General features: G+C 45.7%; 1 protein-coding gene across 2 annotated transcripts in view; it reads right to left on the bottom strand.

Annotated features, from left to right (window-relative positions):
- The window catches only part of PAX5 (paired box 5), a 216,960-nt gene that overhangs the window by 52,918 nt on the left and 142,794 nt on the right, over positions 1–21,248 (bottom strand). For both annotated transcript variants that reach the window (XM_045021445.1, XM_045021446.1), the window contains one exon: positions 13,249–13,350. In XM_045021445.1, coding sequence (XP_044877380.1) covers positions 13,249–13,350 — 102 coding nt within the window. The remainder of the gene's footprint in view (positions 1–13,248; positions 13,351–21,248) is intronic.

Here is a 21,248-nt window from a genome sequence, read left to right as displayed (position 1 = left end):
CATCACATACCGCCCTGGAACCAGAAATGGCAATGAAGCCTTGTCTTGAAGAAATGGCTCTGATCCATGAGACCCCAGTCTGGGACCATTTTCAAGTCCCATACTTAATCCGACTTGCCACCAGGACCTACTTGCACTCCTCCATTCTGCTTCTGTCTCAGGAATTCTGCCCGATGAGTTGGCCATTATCAACCAAAAACCACATGACACTCGGGAGGGGTCCTGTGAGAGTGGTGGTTCTGCAACTGTGCCATGACTCCACCCTGGCAGGACACTTAAAACAATATAAAATCCAGTGATTAATGTCCCATTTCTTCTGATGTGCCTGAGTGTGCCCCACGACAGAGACCTCTGTAGTTTCTTGCAAGATGTGCACCCACTCTAAGATCCCATGCCAGAGACCCTGTAGGTTCTCCATCCTCTGGACACACCACCTCAGTCCTAGGAGGATTTTTCTTGCACTTTGTGGTGGAACTACTAGAATCCAGTAGTTTCACGACCATCCTGATGGAGGTAGATCGGTTTTCTATGACGACTCACTTCATCCTCTACATGTGTTTACCTTCTGTGGAGGAAGCCACCCGGCTCTGGATAAACAATATCGTCCATCTTCTGGGCTTTCTGGTTCACATCACCTCTGATTGGGGGCCTCAGTTTACTGCCCACTTTTGGCAGGAGACCCTATGTTTATTAGGAGTACACCTGTACTCTGCCTACCATCCACAGCCACATGGAAAGAATCAACCAGATCTTCAAACAATACTTATGATGCTACATCAACCATCACCAGGATGACTGGCCTTCACTGTTACCCTATGCAGAGTTCTCATACAATTATGGAGACCACACATCCACAGGCCACAGCCCTTTCTTTATCAACTATGGGTACCACCTCCAATTTCACCCCCAACTACATACATTCTCCCCCAACCCATCTACCTTGGCCCTAGTACAAGACATCCATCACACCCAAGAGGAGGTGAAGGAACACCTTGAAAAGGCAAAGGAGGGCTACAAAAGGCACACAGACAAATGTGGACAACAGGGCCTGCCTATGCCGCAGGACAAAAGATGTGGCTTTCAACTGAACACCTCCACATGGACAGACCCTCTTGGAAACTTGACTGTCAGTTCCTTGGCCCATACCAGATCCAGCGACAAATCAGCCCAATCACCATCAAGCTCTAGCTGCCTCGCTCTCTTAGGGTACGTCTACACTACGGGACTATTCCGAATTTGCATAAACCGGTTTTGTAAAACAGATTGTATAAAATCGAGTGCGCGCGGCCACACTAAACACATTAAATCGGTGGTGTGCGTCCACGGTCCGAGGCTAGCATCGACTTCTGGAGCGTTGCACTGTGGATAGCTATTCCGTAGCTATCCCATAGTTCCCGCAGCCTCCCCCGCCCCTTGGAATTTCCAGGTTGAGATCCCAGTGCCTGATGGGGCAAAAATCATTGTCGCGGGTGGTTCTGGGTAAATGTCGTCAGTCACTCCTTCCTCTGGGAAAGCAACAGCAGACAAGCATTTCGCGGCTTTTTTCCCTGGATTGCCCTGGCAGATGCCATAGCATGGCAATCATGGAGTCTTTTGCCTTTTGTGACTGTCACCGTATGTGTACTAGATGCCGCTGACAGAGGCGATTCAGCAGCACTACACAGCAGCATGCTTTTGCTTTTGCATGACAGCAGAGATGGTTACCAGCCATACTGCACCATCTACCAATCCATAAATTGGTAAAAAGATGATCATGGTTACCAGTCCTTTTGCACTGCACCATCTGTTGCTGTCATAAGTGCCCCTGGCTGCTCTTAGCCAGGGGCGCAAAAGCCAAAATTGGGAATGACTCCCTGAGTCAATCCCTCCTTTTTGGTATCTAAAAATAGAATCAGTCCTGTCTAGAATTTGGGCAAGTGTACTAGAGAACCGCTGTATCCAGAGAGCACAGCTGCTCTGTGTCAGATCCAGCAGAAATTATGAGCTGTATGCTATTCAGAGGGGGTGCTCCTGCAACAACCCCACCTGTTGATTCCATTCTTCCCCCAGCCTTCCTGGGCTACCGTAGCATTGTCCTCCCACTTGTGTGATGAAGTAATAAAGAATGCAGGAATAAGACACAGTGACTTGTTAGTGAGAAATGAGTGGAAGGCAGCCTCCAGCTGCTATGATAGTCCAGACAGGACATTAAGAAGTGTGGAGGAGAGGAGCCCAGCATCGCGCTGCTAGTCCAGGGGCAATTGAATCTTTTCTTTACATATGAAGGGTGGGGGCTGATGGAGCTCAGCCCCCTGTTGCTATGATGAGGACGGTTACCAGCCATACTGCACCATCTACCAGGAAAAATTAGGGCCAGGCGCCCTTGATTGACCTAACTGATGCTAGTCGGCATGGTTACCAGTCCTTTTGCACTGCCCCATGTGCCAATAGGCTGATGATGACGATGGGTATCAGTCTTACTGCACCATCAGCCACCCATGGCGGGGGGGGGGGGAGCAAGGATGTTGGTGTTGAGTGCTGCAGCATCGCGTCTATCTGCAGCATTCAGTAAAGATAGGGTGACATGTAAAAGAGTCAAGAGAGGATTGTTTTCCCTTTCACTTCTGGGGGTGGGTGCGGGGGTGCGTAAATTGCCGAGCTATGCCCTGACCCACCGCGGACACTGTGTTTGACCCTAGAAGCATTTGGAGCTCAGCCAAGAATGCAAATGCTTTTCGGATACTGCAGGAACTGTGGGATAGCTTGAGTCCTCCAGTCCATGAGTGTCCATTTGATTCTTTGGCTTTCCGTTACGCTTGTCACGCAGCAGTGCGCTGAGTCTCTGCTATGGCGTCTGTCTGGAGATTTTTTTAAAATGATATTGAATTTCGTCTTCTGTAACGGAGCGCTGATAGAACAGATTTCCCTGCCCTTACTGCGATCACATCCGCATGGTCCATGCTGGAGCTCTTTTTTTATTTTGATTTCGGACTGCATCGCCACCCGTGCTGATCGGAGCTCCACGCTGGGCAAACAGGAAATATTCAAAAGTTCGCGGGGCTTTTCCTGACTACCTGGCCACTGCATCCGAGTTCAGATTGCTATCCAGAGCGGTCAGTGGTGCACTGTGGGATACCGCCCGGAGGCCAATACTGTCGATTTGCGGCCACACTAAACCTAATCCGATATGGTAATACCGATACTAGCACTACTCCTCTCGTTAGGGAGGAGTACAGAAACCGGTTTAAAGAGCCCTTTATATCGATATAAAGGGCCTCTCAGTGTGGACGGGTGTGGCGTTAAATCGGTTTTACGCTCCTAAAACCGGTTTAAACGCCTAGTGTAGACCAGGCCTTAGAGTCCACCCCCAATTCCAAGTCTCACTTCTAAAACCATACACTGAGAATACATTTCCTGCAGAGCACAATCACCACCTCCACCAGTGCAAGGACAGAGGCAGGAGGAACACATTGTACTCAAAGTCCTTGACTAAGATCCCTCAGGGCAAATTATGGTATCTGGTTGACTGGGCCATAATCTTCCCAATCAATCAGGTACCAGGTAAAACAGGAAATTGAGTCATAGTACTTTCTCGGTGCTGCAATTTTTGGGTCTTTCCCTTTTCTAAAGGCCTTGTCCTGCTTCCCACAATTACACCTGTGGTCCCATTTAGTAGCCCAATACAGCTTCCGTTGGAGTCAATTGCCTTTGACAGCAGCTGAATCAGGGCCAATGTCAATGGTACTTCTCGCATGAGCAAGAGACAGGATTTGGCTCCAGTTTTGTTTTGTTCTTTGATGGTTTCTGTTGAGTGGACAAGCAGATCTGTGTGTTAAGGACTGTGGTTTCAGTGGCTGGGGGCATGGGTAAGGGAACCAATATAACCGAGGAAGAGCTTGAGGACTTCTTCCAAGAGATAGGGAAGCTCATCCCTTAAAAGGACAAGTCCCCGATACCACAATCTCTCTCCACACACATTTCACAGAATCTGTAACTTTAACAGTGTAATTCACACATCAAAATTTACTTTGTTCAGTTCATAAGAATTTCAGATGAGTCATACCTGTAAATTGCTGTTTGACTGCAATATACTCAAGTTTAACCATGTGGAAATTTAACCAAAACTTCTGGGCCTGATCCAAGACCCTGCCCTCAGTCAGGGCCTGATTGAAAGCCCAATTAAGTCGATTGAAAGACTCCCTCTGATCGCAATGGTCTTGAATCAGGCTCTGCCCTCATTGACAATAATGGGGTTTCTGGGCAAAAGAGATTTGTGGATTGGACCACACATAATACAATAAATAATAACAAATATCTTCATCTATACACTCTACAAGAGCACGTGAGCATCATTATTCCTCTTTTAAGGAAGGGAAAGCTGAGATGCAGCAAGGTGAAGTCATAGATCAAGGTCACTCAGGTAGCCAGTGGCAAAGGTGGGAGGAGAATCCACAGTTCCTGACTCCCAGTCCAGTGCCCTATTCATTGGGCCACACTGCCACATACAGCTAGTGGGATATATGCAAATATGTTTCACTCATAGTGCCCTGGATTCAGCAAAGCACCTAGACATGTCCTTAAATGCCTTGATAAATAGCAATGGGACCTATGCACATGCGTATATTGTATTATATTATATTATATTGGCAAATGATGCACACATATATAAATCCCCACCCTTTTTCCTACTTTGGAGCATGCTTTACCCAGGAATTCTGCACATCTAGACATGATGTTATCACAGAAATACACCTCTACCTCGATACAACGTTGTTCTCGTGAGCCAAAAAATCTTACCGCATTATAGGTGAAACCGCGTTATATCGAACTTGCTTTGATCCGCCGGAGTGTGCATCCCCGCCCCCCCCAGAGCGCTGCTTTACCACGTTATATCCAAATTGGTGTTATATCGGGTGGCGTTATATCGAGGTAGCGGTGTATGCAATTGGTTTGCTGGCCCTGCAGTGCCATTTGGAAGTGTTACTTTTCACAGGCAATTTTCCCATGAGGTGTGCAGGGACAGCTAAGATCCTGATGGGGAAAGGTGTGTTCCTGGGATCCCAAAACATTACCAGGTTCTCATTTTACAAGGCTGTCATTTTAAAGCACAGCATACAACTTGATTTTTCCGGAGAAAGTTTTTCAGTTAATGAGTTAGCTGGTTTAAGTGAACCGGTCGCAAGTCACATTGGTGGGGATAATTCTCTTTGTTGATATATGCCATCCTCCCTTCCAGCAGAGCTGACAGGCCATGGAGGAGAGTACACCCTGAATTCCTTTGCAGTAGGAAGTCTCGCTGGAGAACTGCAGTAGGAAGTCTTGTGCCTAGAGCTCCGAGAGAACTGTGTTGTCCATTTAGTGGGAAAAGCCCCAATTTGGATTATTTTTTCTTTTCCAGAAATGGAGCGAAACCACAACAAACGTGAAAGTTTGCCACAAAACAAAATTCTGGGGGGGAAAAATAATCATCTCAATCTAAACATTTTGTTCCAATTTTGGCCTTTAATGAATTTTAAGTTCAAAATCACTTTTGTTCCAAAAATACTAAACCAGGCCGTTTGGAAATCATCTCAATGCTTTGTTTTGGTTATTTTAAAATGAAATTTCAGCGAAAATGACACATTTTGAAAATAGGTGCCTAAGTCAACGGAAAAAGGCATTTTCGTCAGAAACCTCTTTGGATGGAAGATTTCCAACCAGCGCTGTTTATGCATTACGTATGTCCCACAGCAGCAGCAACCCCACTAATGGCCCCTGCCTTAAAGCTGTGGTAGAACCATGGTTAGCTATAGAATTAGTTATGAAGCTCACCTCTCTCTTACCCAGGAAGTCCTCTCTTAGGCCCAGATCCTCAAAAGTATTTAAGTGCCTAACTCCAACTGAAGTCTATGGGAGTTAGGCACAGAAATACATTTGAGGATTTGGGCCTTGGTTAACTCCTGAGGATCCTATCAATTCATCAGGAACCAGAAAACTCCTCCTAATTCCTTAGCTGTAGGATTCGCAATTTGATCTAATGGTTTACCAGGTTTCAAACCTCCAATTAAATCAGTAGGAGACAGAGAGTTTATCAGGATATTTTGCAGTTACCCAAGAGTTCTTCATTCAGAGACAGTCAGTATCTGTATTTTTAAACCCCGGATACTTCGTGTGGTACCCCACAATAACACAGTAAAGCAAGAGACGCCCAATTTATAATCGGACCAAAAAGCAAGAGAGGCGCTAATCCAGGAGATTCCATCTCTTCTGTGCAACCAGGAAGTTGATTCAAAACTGCTTTGCCCTAACACTTGCTTAGATCTTGTCTCACAAGGACACTCAGGAAAGTTAATCTGAATTCACTTTTAAAGTGGATTGTTTAAACTGCATTAAATCCCTGTGTGGATGCTCTTATTCAGAAAGTGGTCTTAAATCAATTTTAATTCAGATCAGTTTAATTCACTCTGGAAGTAAATTAAACTAAATCGAATAACAGTCATATTAATTCAGAATAAGAGACCTCACACAGGAGGTTAATGCAGTTTAACTAGTCCACTTTAAATTTACACCTTTAGTTAATTCAGATTAGTTTTCTTGAGTGTCATTGTGCATACAAACCACTATACTTAATCCTTTGGAGCCTGGTGCACTGTGCCAGGCTAAAGGGAGAATATGTGGCCTCTGGGAGCAGGGGCCACTTCAGGAAGCCTGGGTCGAGCTAGTTCCAACGTGTCCTGTCTCAGCTCTGCCAGGAACCTGAGTGGGAGACTTGCCCTTCTCCTCCAGGTCCTCACAAAGGACCAGACTGCCACTGGACTGGATCTGACGCAGCCGCAAAGTGGAAGTGGCAAAAGGAGCCGCCCCCCCGGCACTGCTCATTGCAATTGCAGGCCCTGTACGTGGGGGTGGGGGCAGTAACTGCTCCCTGGGGTCACTCACAAGGGGATCGGCACCCCAAGGGTGGTGGGAGGGAGGCACGGAGCACAAAGGACCATGGTTGTGCTCACTCTTCACACTGGCCCACAGATCATGACAGATGCATCATGCCCAAGGACCAGTTGGGAAGGCATTGTTGTGTATGTCCTGATAAACAGGCCCTCCCTGAGCTCCCCCTGGAGTGGGCCAGGGACTAAAGGCCCCTGCCATAGGGTAGCTGGCCCCTTACATTAAACTGGGCTCAGCTCTCCTCTTCCAGTCTGGGTGCACCCTAGTTTGGGGAATGAGGAGGGTGGGGCTGCCCCTGGGAGTTATAAGTGAGAGTTCAGAACCCAGGAGTCCTGAGAGCAAAGAGAGCTCTGAGGGAGAGCACAGCGGGGTGAGAGCTTCAGGGGGGGTTGCCCATGAAGGAGGGAGTGGGGAGAGGTCCCTGCTTCAGCCGTGGGGCCAGGTGAGGCTGGTGAAAGCAGAAGGCAATCGGGGAGTCACCTACATACTTGCCCAGGCCACACAGAGCTGAAGGCTGAGAGCAGCAGAGGGCGATGCCGGCTGGCTCTCCAAAATGGAGGCCCAGAGTGGTTGGAAGGCTGAAGAATAATGGAGGGGTGAGCCCACTGAGCTGGTCCTGGGCAAGAGCTGGAACCCGACCTGGGAAGGAAACAGGGCGGAGAAACACCCCAGCTAGAGGGGCTGGGATGTGGCCTGGCGAGAGACGCTAGAGCAGCGGTTCCCAAACTTTAACAGCTTGTGAACCCCTTTCACTAAAATGTCAGTTCTCATGAACCCCCTCCTAAAAATGAATATTTCCAGGGATTTTCTCCTTTACCTGAGTATAAATTATAAAAGCAGTGATCTTGGAAATATAAAATTTGTTTGTATGATATGCTTATTACACAGTATGTATTATTAATTATTTATCATTACAGTATTTTTATTACATTATGAAAACAGCAACACACTTCCAAGATCTCACTTTCGTCGCTTGTATCACTTTGAATAAGCCTGTTATAAGACAAGGCTCCTATGTTTCATCAAGGAGTATCAGATGTCAAACAGCATGAAGGTGTTTAAGAAGCCAACTCAGAGAGTTCCTCCTACACAAGCATTCAGGTCTTGAGCAGTCCAGGCAAACAACACACGTTACAACAAAGCTTAAACTTGTTCTTCATCATAATTTTAAAAACAATACTACAATAATATTTAATTTTAAAAAGAGCAAAAAAATATCCATCTCCCTTTCCGTTTCTTATAAGGAGTCTTGAAGTTTAAATCTCTTCAGTGTGATAGAGATGCTTGCTTTGATCTGCTTAGCTCTTGGAAGTTCAGGGGCTCTGGGCTGCCAGGGACCCCTAGGGACAGCTCTGTCCGCCATTGGGGACTTTTTTCCCCGAGAACCCCCTGTAACATTTCGTGAACCCCAGTTTGGGAACCACTGTGCTAGAGCCATACCTGGGAGCTGGGGTGAAGCACAGTGAGGGATGCTAGAGCCGTGCCTGTGAGCTGGGGTGAAGCCTGGTGAGAGACACTAGAGCCATATTTGGTGCTGGACTGTGCGGGGAGGATTCTGGTTTACGGTAGTGGGACTTCTGGTAATAACTTAACCCCACAAAACGGGCTCTTTATATACCCCGAAGGCTGCCCTGAGTTTATTTCAAGAATCAAGACGGAAACTGAGGTGAGGGGCCACTTGCAGGGCACCCAGGAGGAGACTGCGCATTCACAGCCCCTTTGAGAAGAAGGGAGGGTGCCTGACAGAGTGACAGCAATGGCAGGGGAAGGGCAGGAACTGGCATGGGGCCGGGAGGACGGCGCTGAAGAGGTGGCTGGCAGAAAAGGCCAGGCCGGTGGGGAACACGAGAACCATTGCCTGCTGAGATGAGCCTTGGAGCGAAGGGAAGATTTGGGAAGGAGGGGAAAAAGCAGGGAGGGGGTGGGAGCTGGTGTGGGGACGGGGGGGAAGGAGATAAGAGCGTGAGGAGCTGGGTAGACTCAGCTCTGATCTACCATGTCAAGAATTCTCCGGACAGGTATTCTCATCCCTGAGTTGTAAGAGTTAACACTCATTCCCCAGCCCCTCGGACACGTGCTCTATGAATCCCGGGCAAATGCTGTACAAACGCAAGCACTGTAGCTGGGGACCGGGTTATTCACAGTCACATAAATGATGTCGACAGCAACAAGCATGCAACAAAACATCATATATGTCTTATCGTGTCTATATTTCTCCCACGTCTCTAAACACTTTACTGACACAATCAGTTAATTATAACAATCGTTCATGGCTCACAATTAAAGCGCTTATCAAGTAACCACATTCTGAGCCTATGCTCTGAAAATTATTCCAGGGAAGCAGCAGGTCGAGGAGGGAATCCCAGAGAATTGGTGAAACGTACATTCCCTGTGTATAAATTTCAGGGCAGAATAATTCAGCCATATCAGAGCACAAACACGGCTATGCATACAGCATTAAACCTGATCTGTCAGCTCCTTCAGAACCAAATCATAAAAGACTGTGTGCATTCAGAAGAAGCCTCTGAAACGGGCCCTTCAAATGACAAGGGACAAGTGAGGACAGAGAAGGTATTTTGGATTCTAGTTAGCAAACCCACACTGAAATGAGAACGAGAACCTAGAAGAATTGCAGGTGACCTTCAACCTAGCTGGAGCAGAAGGTTGTTATTAAAAGAACCAATGAAAGGAACATTGCAGTTACTCAATCTAATGGGTCACACCAGCCTACGTGTAGTTAAAAATAAATCTATTACACAGTGAAATCAGATGAGTCTGGATCATTGCATTGCATCTTTCTAAACTCTGCCAAATAATATGTGATTGGTCTTGCGTATTACCAAACCTGCCCATCTCAGGTACCATTACTTAGTAGTAGTGTCTGAGCACCCCACAATCTGTAAAGTATTTATGCTCCCTGCACTCCTGCGAGGTAGGGAAGGGCTATTAACCTCATTTTACAGATGGGGAACTGAGACAGAGACTAAGGGCTTGTCTACGCTGTGCCGCAGTGCGGACTATGGGGGTGTGCGAATTGCTGAGCACAAAGTGTTGCATTCTAACTGCCCAGTGGGGACGCTCCTGGCACAAGCTAAAAGGTACTAGTTCACATTACCGTAGACTTCTTTCAAACAGGGCTATGTTCATGCGAACTAAGTACCTTGTAGTTCACACCAGCTGTGCCCACCGGGGGCAGTTACAGAACAAACCTTTGCTGTGCTCTGCACTTGATCCTCCCCTGGTAGTCCACACTGAAGCACACTGTAAACCAGGTCATCAAAGGATTTCGGCACCTGAAGGTGCAGACTCCTAAAGGGATTTTCAGACACACTCCGATGGGAGTTAGGAGCCTACAGTGCTTAGGCACACTTGAAAAACACAACTGATTGTCTTTTTGGTCTGCGTTTGTACAGCACCTAACACAATGGGGTCCTGGGCACTATGCTTATACAAATAATAATCATTAATAAGGACTAGTGAGATAAAATCTTAACAGAGGCTGTAACAGAACCACCTTGAAACATCATCATCTACACTTTCAAAAATGACTCAATTTTCTACTGTTCAAGTTGGGGCACCTTTAAGGGGCTGATTTTCAAAGAGCAGATGCTCAGCACTTTCTGAAAATCAGGTCTCTTCAAGGCATCTCCAGTGGGTCACCCAAAATCCTTAGTAACATGAAAGGGCAGGCCCCTCATTTGGAAGGACACAAATTGTTCCAGGATACAAAGTAGGACAATCTTTTCCTTTCACCTCAGGGAACTGGCATCATCTTAGATAATGTGCAGAGTATTTGGGTTTCATAACAGCTGCACAATAGCAGGCTTAGCCTTAAAAGCACAGATGTGCTATGGGCATAATTTAACACTTGCTATCAAGAAGCTTCACGCAAACCTTCCCATTTTCAGGCTGGCTCAAGTGAAAGACAGAGCTTGCTCGAGATCAGTTTCCTTCACTAGATCCCAGGACGCCATGCTTCTGAACACAGAGGGAATAGTGCTAGTAGAACAACCTCTCTCACAGTCTTGCATTACTTCTGCTTCCAGTAGGGTGACCCGACAGCAAATGTGAAAAATCAGGATGGGGGTGTGGGGTAATAGGTGCCTATATAAGAAAAAGACCCCAAAATTGGGACTGTCTATAAAATCAGGACATCTGGTCACCCTAACTTCCAGACTTAGAAAGAACTAGGCGGTCAGAGTAAATTAAGTTAACTAAACTTTGCCAACTTACAAAATAAAGCATTACTTTGTGTTCAGATTCAGTCATAGAATACCAGGGTTGGAAGGGACCTCAGGAGGTCATCTAGTCCAACCCCCTGCTCAAAAACAGATTTTTGCCCCAGATCCCTAAGTGGCCCAAGGATTGAACTCACAACCCTGGGTTTAGCAAGCCAATGCTCAAACCACTGAGCTATCCCCCACCCTGTGAGCAGACAAAGATTGTTTTATCCTGACTAGTTCACCCATCCTTGTTCCTAGCTGCTGTTCAGAGATGCTTGTCTAACTGCAAAACACAAACACATTTAGGGAAATCTTGTTAATAAAGTACCTTAACGCTGATGTGACTTTTTTTTTAGGTTCTTAATATTTAAATGGTAGGAAGTGACTTGCAATCACAGCAAGATGTTGTTGCATTTTCAGGCCAGATCCTCAGCTGGTGCAAATTGCTGGCGCTCCTTTGAAATCAGCAGATCAATTTACACCAGTTGAGAATCTGGCCTGAAGTTCTAGGCAAGTTTTTTTGTATGATGTAAATCATTACAGCTGTATAAAATAAGCCATTGTTATGTCACATTTACTTTTTGAGGGGAAAGTAACGTTTCTGTATCTATATCAATCTTTATAAAATCCCCCCCATACATTATTTTCAATAGCATTGCAACACTTTTTATGGGCAAAAATGACTACATGTTATTACAATGACCTGATTCATACTTCTAATTCTTAAAACTAATTCATGTGAAGAATGAATGTGTTTTTCTTAATTTCTTAAAGATATTACCAGGAGACAAGTATACTCAAGATAGATCATATATGCAAACTCCCACACACTCTAGACAGAAAGCCAGTGTTGCCAACTCTTATGCTGGTTATCACAAGTTTTATGATATTTTGTTCTTAATCTCCAGCTGCTGGAGTCATGTGATTATGTAATAATCTCAGCTTTCATTTTTTTAAAACAGATTGAGGAAAAGCTTGGAAATATGGTCCAAGTGCACCCTAAAGGCCCAGAAACTAGAAAAGAAGTAAAAAAACACCCAATTTTTTTAAAAAGTCCCATGATTTTTAAAAATCCTTTACTCCTAACTTTTGAATGCTTGGGGTTCATAATACTGTATAAACACTTTTCCTAATAAGCAGTGGTGACCTTAACATTAAGATCAAAGGTTGTGAGGGCCAGATCCTCAGCTGCTGTAAATCCACATAGCTCTTTTGAAGTCAATGATTTTCATCATACTTAAATGTCAAACCCAGGAGTATATACAACATAACACTCATCTGTCTCTAGCCTTATCATTATCTGTATGTCTAAAGCACCAACAATATCTCCATAGTGTCTAGGATCATAGATGAATAATTTGGATCAAAAGTTGCTAATAATGGATAACCCAACTGTATTCATAGGGACCTCATCCTACAAGGTGCCTCTTATGAGATCTGGGCATGCTCAGCTCCCACTGACTTCCGAAGGGGTTGAGGCCACTCAGGTCCAGTTAGGCGCCTAACTCTCACTGATTTTAATGGGAGCTAGGAACATAGGTGCCTCTGAAGAGCTGAGCTGGAGTGCCTTCCAGCAGACGATCAGAAGCTCCCATCTCAAAAACATGCAAAAAGGGCTTACCAAAAAAAGGAAAAAGCCTGCGGGAAATTCAGTGATGCGCGAGTTGTTAAGATTTTGGGCTTAGTAAAGTAACCATCTGAACACTTCCAGTCCGACAAACGCTTGCCACAACGCAGCTTATCTAGCCCACTGGCACCAATACGTGTGACGTGCTTAACATTAAAGTGTTGATTAAAATCACCCTCATGACGAATTGGGGGCGGGGGAGTTTGAGGCTGTCCCTATGTGATCAGATCAACACATAGCAAATGGCCATGCAGTGGGGTAAAGGCCTTTCCCTGCCCACAGGATGGAAGACTTTGCTTTGGCAGTGGAGAAGTTAGGCTCTCCCTTGTGCCAGAGAGGGGTTGGTTTATTTATTTAGACTCGCTTTGCATCTGCTCTTCTCTTTTCATCACTGTAATTCTGTCTTCTGCTGGCATCAGTGCAGAACAACCAGAAAGCACTTGGCTTTGTTTCTGTAATGCTGAGGGGGGGAGGAAGGGGGGTTGTTAAACTCACCAGGCACCATTCCTGTCAGTGTTGGAGCAGAGTAGCTGCCCTGTCCAGCAGGGGGGACGTGAGGAGGGTATCCTGGGAGGGTTGTGCTTGCCAATTCACGACCTGAAGAATCAAACCAACAAATCACCATGTGAGCATTCACAACAACTAGACATGTTTTTACATTTCCCTGAACACCCAGAACACAGGCCAGGCATTTGTCATAACTGTACTGTGAATACCAAAGTGGGATTTTTAGCTTGGCAGGGAGAGAAGAGACAATTTCTTTATGAGCTGCCATAAAGCTCTGATAAAGTGAGCGACAGCGAGAGAAGGCACACACGGCTCGGCGCTGAGGCAGGCAAGCCAGCTTGAACTTTGCTGGGCCTTCCTTATTCCCAAGTTTCTCTGAAGCTCAGATTTGTCAAAATAAACGGATAGCATTAGAAACTGGTCAGTCACGAAGTGAGAAGCGACAGCAATTTGAATGGCATTTGCCTAGCAAACATTCTCGGAATAAGCCCTTCTAGCGACATAAGGATAGTCTGCAGAGGTCTTGCAAATTCATTATGGGGAATATTTTGGTGTAATCCCACTCATGGATAGCCAGTGTAGTTCAGTGGCTTGCACACTAGACTAGGACTCCGAAGGGCTGGCTTCTATTCTTGGCTGGGACATGTGACTGCAGGCAGGTCATGCGACTGCTCTGTGCCTCAATTTCCCTGTCTGTAAATCAAGGATAATGATGCTGACTGCTTCTTTCTCATCGGCAGATCTCAAAACTGGGTGTTACTGTTAGTACAATTACAGTGCAAAAACCATGTGCGTACATGCCACAGAATTCAAGTCATGGCTTTGTAAATCAAACTTATTTGGACCTCAGCAAACCATTTCTTTTACTCTAGGCCTTGCGATTTAAGGACGCACTTCAGGGGTAGGCAACCTATGGCACACGTGCCGAAGGCGGCACGCGAGCTGATTTTCAGTGGCACTCGCATTGGCTGGGTCCTGGCCACCGGTTTGGGGGGCTCTGCATTTTAATTTAATTTTAAATGAAGCTTCTTAAACATTTTAAAATCCTTATTTACTTTACATACAATAGTTTAGTTATGTATTATAGACTTATAGAAAGGGACCTTCTAAAAACATTAAAATCAGGGCCAGCTCCAGGCACCAGCTCAGCAAGCAGGTGCTTAGGGCGGCCCAGGGGAAGGGGCGGCACGTCGGGCTCTTCGGCAGCAATTCGGCGGCGGGTCCCTTGGTCCCCCTCGGAGGGAAGGACCTGCCGCCGAAGAAGAAAGTGGTGCGGTGGAACTACCGCCAAATTGCCGCCAATCCTGGCTTTTTTTTTTCTTCCCCCACCACTTGGGGCGGCAAAAAACCTGGAGCTGGCCCTGATTAAAATTAATTTAAAATTAATTAAAACCTTAAATCAGAGTGAATAAATGAAGACTCGGCACAGCACTTCTGAAAGGTTGCCGACCCCTGACGTACTCAGAAGTTAAGTACATGCTGATTAGGGCCTGTCTGTCTCTTTCTTTCTTATGCTCAGACCTCTGACACCCCAATGGTCTCAGTTTATGAGGCTGCCTGCTGTTCTAAGGCACAAGATAGAAATACAAGACTATCCGCAACATTTTTATTTACTTTAGCGTTAATTCTAAACTTCCCATACAAGAGTAAGGCTGAAACTCTGTATTTCACAGTTCACGTCCCCAAGTTAACCTTTTTCACAAGTTGAAATAGACAAAGCAGGACTTCTAGGTATCACAGAGCTACATGAATGTAGTTCCCTGGTTAACTTCAGAAAATTAGCAGTGAAAATTAAAGACTTTGACGATGCCCCTGGTAAGAATTCAGCGTGGATGGTCTTGTGAACTCAGAGTGGGTGCACTGGTGTTCTGGGTTTGATTCCGGGCTCTTCCATAGACATCAGGTGTCACCTTGGGTGAGTGTCTGAAGTCTATGTCTTCAAAAGAGCTGAGAGATTCTGGGTGCCTCAATTCTTGATGCTGAACTTAAAGGCCCTGATATTCAGAGGGCAAATCCTCAAGTGGGGCATCCTTACTGCTGCTCTGTATCAGTACGTATCACACTGGTGATGTCAGATCATCTCTCCTTGGGACCGTGGCGCAATGCTGGCTACGTTATCCACTCTGCTAGCCTAGCACACACAAGAGGGGTAGGTGGGAACTCAGTGTCACTGCTCCTGCACTTTTAAAGGAACAGATCTCTCATCATGCATCTTAATTAATCAGTTCAGGCAGCAAATGGTTATCACAGATCAAAATGTTCTGCTCTTGTTGCTGTGTCTGTTTTCCTGACCTCCCACACAAGTTCAAAGTCTGAATAATGTAATTTGTAAGTGTTTTGTAGACCCTGGAAACACACAGCTGTCTGTGATCTAGCTATGCTTGGTGGGTCTTGGAACATCCCCAGGAAATAAACAGCAGACTAATAAGGATTTTATCTGAAATAAAAAGATTTCCTATGGTTTGACATTTGTTTTGATGCCTCTATTGGTGCTGAAAATGCAAGAATTCTTAAGACCAGTGTATTATTACAGTTACGATAATTCCATGCAAACAAATGTAGGGTTTTGGAGGCCCTCTGCACGGTTAGGCTTTAAATCAGCCCACCAATCAGAAATGACCTTCCTGCCATACCACCTGCCATATTTCTAATGTGGTGGCTGACGGTCTCTTCTGAAGGGCTAAGCAATCCAAAGGTGAAACAGGGATACTGCATACGTTTCACAGTTGCAAAACAGCATGTGTCCCAGTCCCTCACAGGTATGGGGGCTTTTGGTTTAGCAAAGGAACTACCGTCACTCAAAAATAAACTGAGCTTTAATTTCTATAAACACCCAGCTGGCTTTCCTGGGAAAGGGCCAGCTCTCAACACCAAGCAACTCATGTGCATCAGTTAGCTCTCCCTACGGCCAGGAGATGGCGAGTGGTGTGAATCTGTAAGAATTATACATATTACATGGGAAGGTGGATTGATTTCATATTTCACGTTTCCTCCCGACTGACTTCTGAGCCTTTATTTTAGCAGACGGTCACTCAAGACAAATTGTTGCTTCCATCCAGTTGGTAAAACGTCTGCTGAAGATTACAGTGAGACCTGCGAACGGTTTTACTTGTGAGCAAACCACGATTTGAAATAAATACCTGAAATTTAAAAAATAAATGACCATTCATGAGCACCACCCCACCCAGACTCACAGGGAAAAGTCTAACATGTCCGACTCATTCTATCTATGTCCCTATTGCTTATTTTGAGGAGTCTGCTTTGTTTTCAACCTAATTACAAATTCTTTCATACAACAATATTCATAAGTGAAAGGTAGAATCAGAGCTGGTTGAAAAAGTGAGAGGGCTATGGCGACAATTTCATCAAAATATTTTCCTTTTGCAGGGGGAGGGCACAAAATTCCAGCCATCTCTATAAGATTTACCTTTCTCTACAGAAAGGACAGTGGGTACTGGGAGCGGGAGAGGGGAAAGGCCTGGGGGTGGGTGTTTACGTAAATCTGCACGTTTAGTATTGATGGGCCATGATTTCCATTGGAACGAAGAGAAATGCGCTAATGAAACCCTTTGATGGCAGAACGAAGTACCCTTAACAAAGGAGAGTTACTTGGGAAAGGGCTCAGATAACTAGACTCTGCGGTAGGGATGTGTGTATTTTCCAGCAGCTAATTGAAGCCCTTGTTATTCTGCCTAGTGAAGTGAGATATCGGCTCTGCTTCACCATGGAACCCCAGAACAAAGTGAGAGATCAGGTCACAGCAGTCAAATATCCGCTAAACCATTTATTTCGTACACCCAACGCACGGGAGGCATTTGCGTCAGGAGACAGCGTATGTAACAAACTGGAGCAGCTTCCTAGCTGGACCTTGTGTTGGAGCAGATTTTATCCTGAGATGTACCTGTCAGGCCAGATGCTCAGCTGTGGTAAATCAGCAGGGCGCCATTGGCTTCAAAGTCCTACTACCCGTCTAGCTGCAGTGGAGTGACGCTGGGGCCGAGGATCTGGCCCTGAGACGCTCTGCGGTGTAATGATCCCACAACACTGACTTGGAGTTGGAGTCATGAACCCCAGGGCAGTTTTAAGTCTCCCAGATTCCACTGGAAATCTAGTTTCTATCGATCTGGTGACTCACATCAGCCCCTTCGATTAGAGAGAGGAGCACGGGGAAGCCCAGCCTCCCGTCCCCCCGCTAACAAGCAAAGTGAGAGCTCCTCCTCCTTGGCTGAGGAGCTGACAGCTCAGCGGACAGCAGAATCTGCAGTGGGGTGGGGGTTGGCTGAGGTTTCTGGGGCTCCCAGCCAGTCAGACGAGTGGCGGCAGCACCAGGTGGGAGTTGAGAAGATGTCCAAATGGAGAGCTCTCGATTTGCACCCTCCCAGCTTCCTATCCCCTCCAGGGGAGCTGAGAAGGGAGGCTGCATGCCCAGAGCTCTCTCCCTTGTAGGTGGAAGGCAGAGAGAGATCACAAGAGACATCTCACATCAAACCTCCCTGCCGGGAATCTTCTGCAGTGCATGAAGTCCAGCTTTCCGGTGTCCTACAGCAGAATGCCCCCCACGTCTGTGACCCTTTTTACACCTGTAGAGATTCTCCGTCCTGGTCAGACCTGAGTGATGCAAGCAAGGGGGAGGGAAGCCCCAGGGATGTGCCCCTCACAACCCTCCCCATGTTTAGCTGGCTATTGGCCTGCTTTGGAACATGCATGCCTGTAGGGTACATCCCTTCCTTTGTCCCCTTGCTGTATCCACAAGATGATGTAATGCCACATCATCAAATGGCGTCTGGACCTGTGATGACAGCCACGAGAATGAAGAGCTCCCCCTTTCTATTTTGATCTGCTGTAACCCACTTTCCACCCCCAATTCACCCATCTCCTAGTTTACATGGAGCCGGTTTTAATTTGCTTACAATCCACTTCACCTTTTCCAAAAGCCTGTCTCACAATCAGAGATGTCCAGGATCATTTCAGAGGTGCTGAGTGACTCCAGTTTCCACAGGTGCCCAGCTCCTCTTCAAATCAGGCCATTTTTATTCAGGGTGAGTATGGATGCAGGCGACTAACTTTAGGCACCCGAGTTGGACGATTTTGGCCTGAGGACGATGCTAAAGCTTGGCTTTTGTTGCATCCAATTATCTATTCATTGTCTTTATGGAAGAGGCAGAAAAACTGCTCTTCACAAATGCTGCTTTTCCTTCTCAGTGTGCCATATCGAAAGGGAAACCTGACACCTGCAGCTCCTGTCCCAGTGACATGCTTTGTCAGCTGCTGATTAACATGCTTGGAAGAGTCATCGCATTGCAGGCTTTGGGTTTGGGCAGTTTTCAATCGCCAACTTCTCTGATCCAGCGGAGAATCCGTGAGCAGGTCTCAGGGCCTGTCCCAACCCTACTTCTCTCCCTCTCAGTCTGATCTCAGATGCTTCTAAGGAACTGGGGATTGTCCCACAGACTGGATTATGCAAATGGTAATGAAAACTACTTAACATTATTATTAAGACCAACTCCCTTCGTGCCAGGCACTGTGCAAACATAAAGTAAGAGGCAGTCCCTGCCCCAAATGGCTTACAGCCTAAGTAGTCAAGACTCCCCAAGGAGTAGTATTAACCCCATTTTACAGATGGGGAGCTGAGGCAAACAGAGACTAAAGGCCAGATTTTCTAAGGTATTTAGGCATCTGAAGATGCAGGACAAGCACCTAGTGGATTTTTCAAAAGCGCCTTGGCATCCATCTGCACCTTTAGGTGCCTTAATATCTAGAAAAACTGGCCTATATAACATAAGAAACTGAGAGCAGAGATAGGATTAGAACCCACCACCTGCTGCGGCATGGGCCCATGCCTTAACCACAGCACTGTCCTTTCTCCACACTGGGCTAGGGGGAAAGGACTGGACTCACACACTGAATTATTCTCAATTCACCACCAGCAATCACCCCTGGACTGTGAGCAGAGGACAAGTGTTAGCTGGAAATGTTAGCACTTATTTTTCATTAAAATCTAAACTGAGAGAGAGAGAGCAAGAGAGAGAGAGAGAGAGAGGGAAGGGCAGAACAAAGGACTGAAGAGACCACTCTGGCCCTGGCTCTCCCAGCCCTGGAAATTCAATAACAAAGGAATGTAAAACAGATTGTAGGAGCCTGTGGAGTTTGTAAGAGCACTGTTTGAAACACTAGCAGACAGTCTGCACAGCTCCCCAACCTCACTGGGGATGAAAAGATGACCTTATGTCAGCGCAAACAGGGCTGACTGTATGTCATTGTCAGTGACAGAGGGAACATACACAGCTCACTCCTTTCCACTGCAAAGAGGACTATAGTGTCCCGATAGCGCTGAGCACTCCAAATAATTGATTAGCTGACAAATACTGGTTTATTAGTTAACCGGCTGAGTTAGTTCGCAGATAACTAACTGCTTCCAACCTTCCTGGCAAAGGAAACAGTTCTGGGGGAATAGAGCGACTCCCTCTATGGTATTATCGTGAGGGAGGAATATTCCTAAAAGTATGTTTTGTTCTAAAAATTGCTGCAGAATTGGGTTGTTGTTTTTTTTTCTATTTTGGTCCCAAGGAAACTTTAGATCTTCCTTATTAGACTACCATATGGCTAAAGACCAAGGGCAAAGATTTTACTGTACCTGGAGTGCCTTGTTAATACACGGGTTGATTTCATGTAGATATACAGAGAGAGTTTAAAAAAAATTATAACTTCAGAAATTGCACCTGGGCAAAGAAGTATAGGATCGTGCACATGCCTCTACATCCCTTTTCCGTACTGGTGTACAGCGTATCATTAGAAGTTAAATCACCCTGATCAACATGTGTGCATGTAAAACAGACAACAACAAAATGTATGTTGTTACATGGGAAAGCCGGAGACTGGGACACTATTCCCTGCCTTGCTCCTGAGCAGCTGTGAGACGGCCAACACTACACTTCCCTGTGCCTTGTTTTCTCCATCTCCCATTTGGGGATAACAATCTTCCTTTGTAACTTGCTTTGAGATGGATGGATTTAAAAGTGCTGTATAAAAGGCAAAGCAGTATTGTTTACAAGATCCTTTTCATATAAATACCTTTGGCAAAGGGAGACAGGAATCCTTTCACCTGCACGTTGAAATGTAGCTACTTCTGGGGTGAAGTGTATTGACTAATACCCCACCATGACAGTGCACAACATTTTAGGAACGGAAGTGGGAAATGCTGTTTAAGTGCAGAAGGAATTTAGGTCAGTAGGATATAGCTACCTGCGTTGGAAACTAGCCAGAACACCAGGGATAATACTTTTACATAAATAGTATCATGGTGTGATCATAAATGGACTCCACCTTGACTTTTACTTCTCATTCAACAGAGAGCACTTCCCACAACAAACTGCCCATTTTCACCATGGGGCACGTCTCACCGATTAAGTGCCAACACCCTGATCCTGCAAAGACCTTTCATAAAAGTACTTTAAATACGTAACTTTACACGCAATTCTGCATACCCATAAGTCTTTGCAGGATCAGGGCTTATATCAGCCACCTACTCAATCACCAACTCTAGTTCTTACAGTGATTATGAGTTCCTTAGCACTGACCCAGAATGGCATTGCTGATGCAACCTCAGCATACCAGGCTTGGTTTGCGTGTTTAAACGTCAGCTTTTGATTTGTTTGGTTACAGATAGCTTCTGTATCGTAGGAGTAAAGGCATGTTTAAAATATACTGCAGTGACAACGGATCATGAGACTTTAGCTCATACACCCGTATAGTTCAATCACAGTTTCATTGCAGTTATGAGGACAGTAATGATTTATATCATTCTGAGACTGATGCAGACATCTATATGGGTTTATTCCATACAGTTCCTAGAAGTGCTAGATTATCATGCCTCCTATTAATCATGCAAATTATTATTATAAATAATAACAGTTATCTCATTTGTATTGTGGTAGAGCTCAGAGGTTCCATTATGGTAGGTTCTGTGCACAAATATAACAAAAACGATT

Source organism: Mauremys mutica, chromosome 6, assembly GCF_020497125.1.
Source record: "Mauremys mutica isolate MM-2020 ecotype Southern chromosome 6, ASM2049712v1, whole genome shotgun sequence".
Lineage (NCBI taxonomy): Eukaryota > Metazoa > Chordata > Testudines > Geoemydidae > Mauremys > Mauremys mutica.
The sequence above is the reverse complement of the archived record's forward strand: the minus strand, read 5'-3'. Positions and strand labels throughout refer to the sequence as shown.